The sequence below is a fragment of the Carlito syrichta genome, unplaced genomic scaffold (assembly GCF_000164805.1).
Source record: "Carlito syrichta isolate Samal-C Ts95f unplaced genomic scaffold, Tarsius_syrichta-2.0.1 Scaffold303102, whole genome shotgun sequence".
Taxonomy (NCBI): domain Eukaryota; kingdom Metazoa; phylum Chordata; class Mammalia; order Primates; family Tarsiidae; genus Carlito; species Carlito syrichta.
In genome coordinates, this window is record NW_007247198.1 from 251680 (window position 1) to 262543 (window position 10864).

Genomic DNA, 10864 nt, shown 5'->3' on the forward strand with positions numbered 1-10864 from the left:
CGAGGCTGCCGTGAGCCGTGATTGTGTCACTGTACTCCAGTCTAGGCAACAGAGTGAGATCCCAACTCAAAAAAGTAATAATTACCAACTCAGGGTGAGACAACCATAGCTGGGAAATGATAACAATAGGATTCGAACTCACATCTGTGGACTGTAAAGACCCGTTCTTTCCCTGAGGACACTGGCACATCGATTTCAGTAAAGCAAAAGAGTTAGCAATATTATCTTCTGAAAGAGAGAGTGCTGCTCTTTATCACTCCCATTAAACTAAGTCTGGCGCTGGAAGTACAGACGGCCTAACTGCGTCAGGGTGAATGGAGGGCCAGGTCAGATGGGATAGCAGAGCTCTGCTAAGCTCTCCTCTGTGTCCCCTCACTGCTTGAATCCCAAAGTGTGGCGGCAATCTGTCAATTCATTGAAAATCCAGACCTGTTGATTGATAATCTCTGAGGGTGAGGCCCCAGAGCCAGAGTCAGCTTCCTGGCTGGTTCTTCATTGCTAAAGTTTGAGAAACACTGCCCTGGGCCCATGTCCTTCTTCTGCCTGGGCCTCCCCACCCCTCCATTTGGTACACCTGTCTAAAGCCCAGTCAGTTTCTGCTTCACACTCTCCTGTGCTGCAGCCCAGGCAGGAGGGAGTCAAGGCCAGAACAGTGCTTGGGAGAGCCCAGGGACATCGGAGCCCACGGTGGGCACAGGCCCAGGCCTGGCAAACCCTGGTGTGTGGGGAAGGCCTTGCTCGTTAAGTCAGGGGAGGAGCTTTTAAATTTTTATTCACTAGTGTCAGAATTCCTCTGGCTTGGATAAGCCAGCCCACAGAAAACGAACATCAGATTTCCAGACCCCAGTTGATCACAGGGGCATGACACAGAGGAATTCTTTGTGCTCCTAAGAAGGGAAGGCAGGAAGGGAGTGAGCAAGACGGTGGCAGGCTGAGTACTTTGCCAACAAGAGCCAGAGCAGCATCTTGCGGAGGGTGGGCACCTGAAGGGGGTGGGATGGGGAGGGAATGCCTGAAGAGGATGGGGGCAGGGGGCTCCTCAGGGGATGGGATGAGGGAGGGAGAACGTCTGAAGGGAGTGGGGGATGTCTAAAAGAAACGTCTAGGGTCTAGGGCGGGGAGAGGTGGCTCACACCTATAATCCCAACACTTCTGGAGGCTGAGGCGGGAGGATCGCTTGAGCCCAGGAGGTCATGAGCCGTGAACTGTGATTATGCTACTGCACTCCAGCTGGGGCAACAGAGGGAGACCCTGACTCAAGATAAATGGATGCATGAGTGAGTGAGATGTCTAGGTCGTTTGCTGAGCAGGGTGTGAAATGATCTTTCCCAGGCTCTCTCAGTTCTTCAGAAAATTCTGTGAAACCTACGAGCATTCAGTAAGAGTGATTTTTGTTATGGAAACTGAAAAAGGATCAGATCTTGAGGTGGAAAATGAGGTGGTGCACACCTATAGTCCCAGCTCTTCGGGAAGTTGAGGCAGAAGGATTGCCTTAGCCCATGAGTTCAAGGCTGAGGTGGGCTGAGATGGTGACATTGCACTCCAGCCTGGGCTACAGAGTGAGTCTCTGACTCAAAAAAAAACCCCAGCTGTACTCAACAGCCCAGGATTTGGGGTCTGAGAGGAGGCTAGGTACATAGAGCCCCATCCCCCCCGGCCCCCCCCCAGTTCACACAATTTAGAGGGGCTTTGGGTTTCTCAGGCCATAGAACTGGAGGGGGTCAAGCGGATGTTACCTCATCTTGGGGGGCAGGGTGGCCTCTCACCAGCCACTCAGCCCTGAAACTGGAAAGCGAGAAGAAAAATGGAAAATGTGGTTTGGCTCTATAAATGCGATACTAATTACAGCCATTTGTGCAAACTGCCTTCCATTCATGCTTAATCGCTTGCCATGTGGTATAATAATGATTATGCATTGCATGAACTACGCGTCAGACTAGCTGAGTTTTATTTGCCTCCACGTGGGCCGCTCTTCCAGGCCTGGCTTTGGTATCCTGGGCAACTGTGGGTTCACACAGCGGCTTTACTCACAACTTTTTAAAAAGAGGAGTTCAATACCCAAAGTGGATGGGTAATTCTGTCCTTTAAGGGACAGATTACCTCACGCTGGCTCAGATACCCATTTATTGTCTAGTCTTTGGGGCTTGGCCAAACAACAGAATGTGAGTGTTAACACTTTACATCTGTTTACCCTCTTTTTAAAATTTAGGAGACCTACAAAGTGACCCTCACCAAGGCAACTGGATCCCTGCATGCCTCTAAAACAGAACTTGAGTGATTATTCCCAGCTGATGTTAATAACGTCCATGCTTTAGAGAAGAGAATAAACTATGGGAACAATTCCTTAGGGTACGGTTAGTAAAGACAGTGGATGAAAAGGCTCCTGGGTAGTTCCCATTAAAGAACAAGCTTTGGGGGCTGGTCATGGTGGCTCACGCCTGTAATCTCAGCACTTTGGGAGGCGAAGGCAAGAGGATTGCCTGAGCCCAGGGGTTCAAGACCAGCCTGGGCAACTTGGCAAGGCCTCATCGCTACAATCGATCAAAAAACTAGCTGGGCATGGTGGGGCGTGCCTATAGTTCCAGCTATCTGGAAGACTGAGGCAGAACGATCACCTGAGCACAGTGGGTCGAGGCTGTGGTGGCTGTGATCACGTCACCACACTCCAGCCTAGGCAACAGAGTGGAGACTCCAACTAGAAAAAAAAGAGAGAGAACAAGCTTGGAAGTAAAGGAGGCTAGTTCATGCATTCAAAAAGGTTAATTCTTCCTCTTTTTTTTTTTTTTGGAGGTAGGAACTTGTTATATTGCCCAGTCTGGCCTCAAACTCCTGGGCTCCAGTAATCTTTACCTCAGCCTTCCAAAGTGGGATTACAGGAGTGAGCCACTGAGCTCAACCAAAGGAGGCCATTTCTCAGAAGGTGCCTTTGCTGATTTTTCAAATTCTTCCTGATGGCCTACTGTGTGTCCAGCTGTATAGACTGGGAGATGGGGGTCAAGAAAAAATATTCAACTTTGTTTCTCTCCTCGGGGAGACAATAACTGGGTTGAGTGAGAGACCACAGATGAATAAGATGAGCCCAGAGAAAAGAAAAGGGAAGAGAAGAGGAGGAAGGTACAAATACATCCGCAAAGAAATCTTACTTCTGCAAGTCGTCTGATCCGAGTTGAGAATGTACCCTTGTTTGCACCTGCAGATGTACGAGCCAGGCGTGTTGATGCAGAAGTGGGCACAGTTGTGCTCCAGGACGCTGCACATGTGGGCCGCTGGAAGGAAAGACACAGGAAGGTGGGTGAACCATGATGCCTTCTTGAACTTCATTCCACCCTGCAAACATTTATTCACAGCCTACTCTGTGAAGGAGAAGGCAGGACCCAAAGAGAAACAAGCTGCATTCCCACCCTTGAGGAAGTTCACAGTCTTAGACAGACAAGACAGGTCCAGACAAAAGCCATTGGCAGCATAGAGATAAAGGGCCATGTAAGGCCAAAGAGAAATGGGGTTAGGCTGAACTATATGAAATTGCTGACACCTGATTATTTTTGACCTACAAAAACAGAAATGGCCGGGCACAGTGACTCACATTTGGTTTTTTTTTTGAGTTGGAGTCTCACTCTGTCGCCCAGACTGGAGTGCAGTGGCTGCTCCCGGTCACCGCAGCCTCAACCTGCCGGGCTCCGGTGATCCTTCCGCCTCAGCTCTCCCAGTAGCCGGAATTACAGGCATGCGCTACCACGCCCGGCTGATTTTTTGATTTATTGTAGAGATGAGGTCTTGCTGCCCAGACGGGTCTCGAACCCGCAGGCTCAGGCAATCCACTCACCTCAGCCTCCCAAAGGCACGGGATTACAGGCTGAGCCACCGAGCCCGGCTGTGACTCACATTTGTAATCCCAGCACATTGGGAGCTGAGGCGGAAGGATCACTTAAGACCAGGAGTTTGAGACCAGCCTGCCCAACATAGCGAGATCTTGTCTCTACCAAAAAATTTTCAAAAATTAACTGAGTTTGGTGGTGTACATCTGTAGTCCCAGCTATTCAGGAGGTTGAGGCAGAAGGATTGCCTAAGCCCATGAGTTCAAGGCTGCGGTGGACTGAGATGGTGACACTGCACTCCAGCCTGGGCCACAGAGTGAGTTTCTGATTCAAAAAAAAAGAAATTTCCAGTTCGACTTAATAATACTCATGTGATGGGCGCGGAGATCAGAAAAGTTTGCTGACGTCAGAAGGGACTTCGGCTAAGGTGCTGATTTTTAGCAAGCAGCAGTGGGGTTGAAGGAACAGCTGTTAGATAAACAAAATGTGTTTAAGACCCAGCAGTTTCTAACATCACAAGTCTCAAGAGTAACATAATTTTCTAACATGCAAAAGTATACAAGAAATTCTGGAGTAAAAATGTGTTCATATGTTTAATGTTTTTATAATTGTTATGTCTCTAGTTAAAGTATCTCTGCATTTAGTTTCCAAAGTATCTCAGCTTTCTGATACATTGCTTCTTGCATAAGTCTGTCTGTGGCTCATAAAAATTCTCATTTTTTTTACATCGTAACTTGTGACTTTACTCAATACAATACAACTTGACTATATTTAAAATTAATAAGCATCGATATAAACAGAACACCTTATGTAAGTGTTCTCATAAATAAGAAAGATGTCTCTATGTAGAAATATATGTTTATGAAGCTAAAATAACAGGGTCTCTCAAAAGCTAAGAACAATTCCATTAATCCAGTGCTTACGAAGATTCAGCAGTTGATAAAACCCATCTTAAGTATATGTTTCTTTACAGCGAAGTAAGAAATAGGGTGGGCAGCCAGGTGTGGTGGCTCAGCCTGTAATCCCAGCACTTTTGGAGGCCAAGGTAAGAAGATTGACTGAGCCTGGGGGTCTGAGACCAGCCTGGGCAAGTTGGTGAGACCTCAGCTTTACAATAAATCACAAAACACTAGCCGGGCGTGGTGGCACATGTCTGTATTTCCAGGTACTTGGAAGGCTGAGGCGGAAGGTTCGCCTAAGCCCAGCAGGTCGAGGCTGTGGTGGCCATGAGGGTGCCACTGCACTCCAGCCTGGGCAACAAGTGAAGCCCCAACTCAAAAAAAAAAAAGAAAGAAAGAAATAGGGTGGTCAATAAATGAACTAAGAGAGTAAGACTGTTTTATTTCATAACAATACAATTTGAAATGTATTGTTCTGAGTTGATGATTGTCTGTGTTTTGCTTCCTGTTAGGATACAGATAACACTAGGAAAGCCCAGAGATTCAACCCAATTGGTTATTTTTATTTCAAAGTGAAATAAACATCTTTTTTTGGTGACCTTGGGCAATTTTCTTAACTTCTTTATATGATAAGGGACTAAACAGCACCTGCCTCAGAAGGGCCTTGTAAGGGTGAAATTCTACTCAAGATGTTAAAATGCTGAAAGAAAGGGCCCATGCTCGAGAGAACTGCTAACCATTTCATAGCAATGGAAAAGTGTGCTGGCGTTTGGTTTTATTTTACATTCGTAAGTACATTCTATATACATACTGATCCTCAACTTGGTATTCACTCAACATTAGTTACAGATGCTCTCCATTTTGACACATGTCCTGTATTTCATGATCTAAAATACACCTCGATTTTTGGAGTTGTTAAAATGTGAAAATGTGCGGTTGATCCTCATTCTTCAATGATTCCATATTTGTGAATTTGTCTACTCACTAAAATGTATTTGTAAGCCCAAATCAAGACAGCACTTTCACAGTCACTCGTGGATGTGCCCAGAGTGTCAAAACTGTGTTGCCCGATGCAGGTGTTCCCAGCTGAGGCTGAACAAGGCGACACTCTGCCTTCTGGTTTCAGCTCTCATGCTATAAACAAGGGTCCTTTTCACAGCCTCAGTGCCATGTTTTTTGCATTTTTGTCAGTGATTTTGCTGGTTTCAGTGGTGACGTGCTGTCTAGGGTTCCTAAATGCTGGAGTGCTATGACATGCCTCACAGGGGAAGTATGTTTCTTAGTTAAGCTTCACTCAGGCACAAGTCATGCTGCTGTTGGCCGTGAGTTCAAGATTAATGAATCCCAGTATATAGCAAATAAGATGTTTCTAAGCGGAAATACACAAAAAACAAGGTATGTCTTGATCAATTGACAAAAATGTGGCGACCAGAGGATTGCAGGGAGCCAGCCCTGGAAGCAATGGTTCAGTATTTACTAATTCAGTGTTTGCAGTGATTTTATAGAACATAATCACTGCAAATAGTGAGAATCAATTATATTTTAGATTTGATCAAATATGTTAGATCCAGTTTGTCCTTCCCAATTGCTTTATCCATTGGTCATATGACTATTCCTCATTTTGTTTTTGGTTTTGTTTTTTGGAATCAGGGTCTCACTCTATCACCCAGGCTGGAGTGCAGAGGCACGATCACTGCAGCCTCAAACTCCTGAGTTCAAGTGATCCTCCTGCCTTAGCTTCCCAAGTAGCTGGGACTACAGTTGTGCACCACCACACTTGGCTAACTTATTTTTTTTTTTTTAATTTTTTGTAAAGACAAGATCCTGCTATGTTGCCTAGGCTGGTCTCAAACTCCTGGCCTCAAGCAACCCTCCTACCTTGGCCTCCTAAAGTGCTAGGGTTACAGAAACGAGACATCTATGCCCGGCCACTATTCTTCATTTTACTTAATCATTTCCCCACTGGTCTACATTTGGGTAGTTTCCAACTTTTTGCTTTCCCAACGTTGTGATGAACATTCTTGAATATGACTCCTTGAGGGCATGTACAATTATTTCTCCACGATCGGGTCTCAGTTTAAATACCTGTGGTCTAATTGCCTTCCAAGATGGCTCACGCCAGCAATGATAGCAGTAAGAACTCCCAACCCCTCAAAATTTCAACATTCAGTATTATCAGACTTCGAGTTTTTGACAGTCTTAAGAGAGGAAAAAAATAATTATCTCATTTTTAATTTGCATTTGTTTTGCATCTGGGAAGGCTCTCTTCCTGGGCTGCTAGAGTCAAATTACCCATGGGCAGAGGGCATTCCCGAGGAGCTCACAGCATGTCACCCTCTTCCTCCATAATGAAGGAACCTAGTGTCTAGGCAACCAGCTACACGGCAGTCACCCACTGCCATGTGTGGGAGGCCCACGTGATGAGCCTGGTGCCCGTCTTCTTACTGGCACCTGGACAGACAAAATAAGAAGAAGGAGATGTGAGGCAGAGAAAATATCTGCTGGGCAGCAGATAGCACAGTGGGGAAGAAAATGGCTTCTGGAAATAGACTGCCCCAAAGCTCAGCTTTGACACTCATTGTGACCTTGTGTGAGTGATTTAATTTTTCTAAACTCCACTTTCATCACCTGTCAAATGGAGAAATTAAAAGAACTGTTACATCGAGTTCTAGAGCAACAGCCTGTTATTAAAACTTATTTTAGCCATGTACCATAAAAGAAATTGGAACCTGGGGACTGTGACTTGGTATAATGGAAAGAGCACTGGATTAGGAGCCAGAAGACCATGTTCGAGCTCCTTCTACCTCAGGGGAAGGTGAGGGCAGTGCAAGAAAGTTGGGCAATTCTTTCAGGTTTATTGCTTTTTTCTTTTTTGAGTTGCGGTCTCCCTCTGTCACCAGGCTGGAGTGCAGTGGCATAATCACAGCTTACCACAGCCCCTCTTGGGCTCAGGCGATCCTTCCGCCTTAGCCCCTCAAGTAGCAGGGACTACAGGTGCATGCCACCAAGTCTGCTAATTTTTAAATTTTTTTGTAGAAACAAGGTCTTGCTATGTTGCCCAGGCTGGTCTCAAACTCCTGGGCTCAAGTGATCCTCCTGTCTTGGCCTCCCAAAGTGCTGGAATTACAGGTCTATTTCTTTTCTTTTTTTTTTTTTTTTGAGTTGGAGTCTCACTCTGTCACCCAGACTGGAGTGCAGTGGCTGCTCCCGGCCACTGTAGCCTCCATCTGCTGGGCTCCGGCGATCCTTCTGCCTCAGCCTTCCGAGTAGCTGGAACTACAGGCTACCACGCCTGGCTAATTTTTTATTTATTGTAGAGAGGAGGTCTCACCAAGTTGCCCAGGTGGGTCTCAAACCCACGGGCTCAGGCAATCCACTCACCTCAGCCTCCCAAAGTACTGGAATTCAGGCTGAGCCACCAAGCCCGGCTCCAACCCTATTTCTTAACTGCAGAATAAAGGCATGGACAGTCTCTAGGGCCCCTCAATATAGGCCTACTATTTAGCCTGTGTAGTATCCCCTTTTTCTAGAAACGGCCCTTCCTTTTTATTCTAAATGCCTGGTAACAGAGAGCTGCTGGGGAGGTCAGGTTCTGGCTGCTATTGGTTGGTACATGGTTTGACAGAGTCCTTTATTGGCAATTAGGAACTAGAACTGAGTAAAAGGGGGCTCAAACAAAGGCCAAGTGAACCTGGGGGGCTGGTAGACCCATACTTCCTGCCCATGGGCCAGAGAAAGAGGGGAGCAAAGGGAGGAAACAGAGTGAAAACAGGGCGATCACTTACAACTGCTGTCCATATTTCCAAGAATAGTATAATACACTCCCCGTTTTAAAGCTAGTTCCAGTTGAATTTCTGATACTTCCAACCAAAGAATCCCCTAACATCTTTACTAAAACAGAACAAAATTTTCCCATCTGTAGAATTCTGTGGCTGAGAAGCTGAGTGACTCTCAGAGCGTCTGGTCCTCAAGCCTGGCCCTCCCGTAAGACAAGCCTGTTTGGTGAGGTTCAAGGGGGACATCATAGAGCCGCGTCCTCCACCGGCCTGCCAGAAATGTCCCTCTTAGCCTTATTTCTCAAAAAGTCTGCGTGTTTGGAGCCAGGCGGGGTGGGGGAAGAAATAATTACTAAAAAACCAAGTCATAAGTCATTGGCAGAATTGGTGTTTTTGACTAGAAAATATAAACTTAAATGTTTTTTGATGACTATGAGAATGATTAAAGGAGTGATTGGCCGGGCATAGTGACTCGTGCCTTAATCCCAGCACTTTAGGAGGCAAAGGCAGGAGGATTGCTTGAGCCAGATTAGCCAAGGCGACATAGCAAGACCCCATCTCTAAAACAAAACAAAAACAAAACAAAAACAAAGATGTGATCAATGTGCTGTGGCTGATTGGAGAACTTGACAGGAGCAATTACACGAACTCCATATCTGAGAAATCTGTCCGGCCTCCACACTTCACAACAGGGCCTCAGAAAGGTACAATAAGTGCAGACTTCGCCCAGGCCAGTTGATGAGGGGCACGTCCTGGAAAGACTATTAGAGCCTTAAATTGATCCCGGGACGGGTAGGGTAGGGTTATTAGGGTAGGAACAACCTGGCTCCAGGCACCAAAATACCAGGCAAAGCTGATAAAGCAGGCATCTAGAGGTTAATGAAACCTGTCTCACCCCACTTATCGTGAATCATCAGCACTCTCAGGACAGTGTTTTCAGCCCTTAGACTCAGTGTTCTCTTACTAGGTGGTAAAAATGGCGGACACCAGGATGTGTGGGTTTTGGTCAACTTATACACAGGACCTCAGATCACAGGGCAACTGGCCTCCAAGTCTCCCTGGTGGTCTCAGGGGTGGTCTCTGAATGTGACCTCAGGATTCCCCCTTGCTGTGGCTGGTGTGGGAAGTCACTACCTACAGGTATAAAGCCACCACTGTGCCCAGGTTCACAGCCACACGGCCAGAAAGAGCCAAAGCCAGGACTCCCTGCCAGGGCATTCTGGCCCCAGAGCCTACTCAGCCACTCCTTGTGTGATGAATGTCCAGCCTCCATCATACCTGGAGGCTGCCTGTCCCCTCCAATCCACAGGTGCAGCATCACTTCTCAGTTCGGCCTGCAGAATGCCCGGGCTCACGTCTCAACTCTACCATGCACAGCTGTGTGACCTTGAACAAGTTACTTAACCTCTCTGGGTCTCAATTTCCTCTTCTGTAAGATGGGGATGATAGGTTTGCTGGGTGAACACAATGAGTAATATGTGCTAATAGCTCAAAACAGCACATGCATAAGTTAATATCAATAAGCATTAGTGTTTATTCTTATCACCTCCTCTCTGAAGCTCTCCTGGAACCCCTAGGTAGACCCGGGCATTCTTTGGCTCAAGCTCCCCCAACCCCAGGGATTTTGTGAGGCCTCTAAAGTACACGCTTTGTATAGCAATTTCTCTGGAATGAGAGCATCTTCTCTGATACACGGAGAGGAAAAGCTTAGGCTCTAAACCTCCAACTCTGCTACTTGAAGTTACTTATCCTTTCTAAATCTCAGTTCCAACTCTTGTAAAATGGGGATAAAAAAGCCGGGTACAGTGGCATGTATCAGCTCTATGGGAGGTTGAGATGGGAGGATCACTGAGCCCAGGAATTTGAGGCCAGCCTGGGTAATATAGTGAGAACCTGTCTCTTAAAAAAAAAAATGGTGATAATAACAGTACCTGCTTCAAGAGACTGTTTTAAGTATCAAATGGAATAATGTATAAAAGTGCCCAGCACAGGACAAGATGCGTTATTATCAAAGTGTATCTTAAATGTCTAAGGAACAAACGAGACTTCCAAAACCTCAGAGATGTCATCAGCGTCTTGGAACATGCTCATTGTCTGATCATTTGAGTGCAGGTCAAAATTGAGGCCATTTGCCTAGCCAGTGGGCCTCAGTGTATTTGATTGTAATAATACACAACGCAGTGTATACTGAAAAGGGCTCCACAGTTTAGAATGCCTGTTCACGCATCTACTCTTTCCATGTAAAATCCCCATTGAAAGGCTGGATGTGGTGGCTTATGCCTGTAATCCCAGCACTTTGGGAGGCCGAGGCAGGAGGACTGCTTGAGCCCAGGAGTTCAAGACCAGCCTGGGCAACATAGTGAGACCCCCCCTC

At 46.4% G+C, this 10864-nt stretch overlaps 1 protein-coding gene across 3 annotated transcripts in view; it reads right to left on the minus strand.

The window, feature by feature from the left end:
* The window catches only part of MATN2 (matrilin 2), a 144500-nt gene that overhangs the window by 88160 nt on the left and 45476 nt on the right, over positions 1 to 10864 (minus strand). For all 3 annotated transcript variants that reach the window (XM_021712129.1, XM_008057660.2, XM_008057661.2), the window contains exon 3: positions 3144 to 3266. In XM_021712129.1, the coding sequence (XP_021567804.1) occupies positions 3144 to 3266 (123 nt within the window). The remainder of the gene's footprint in view (positions 1 to 3143; positions 3267 to 10864) is intronic.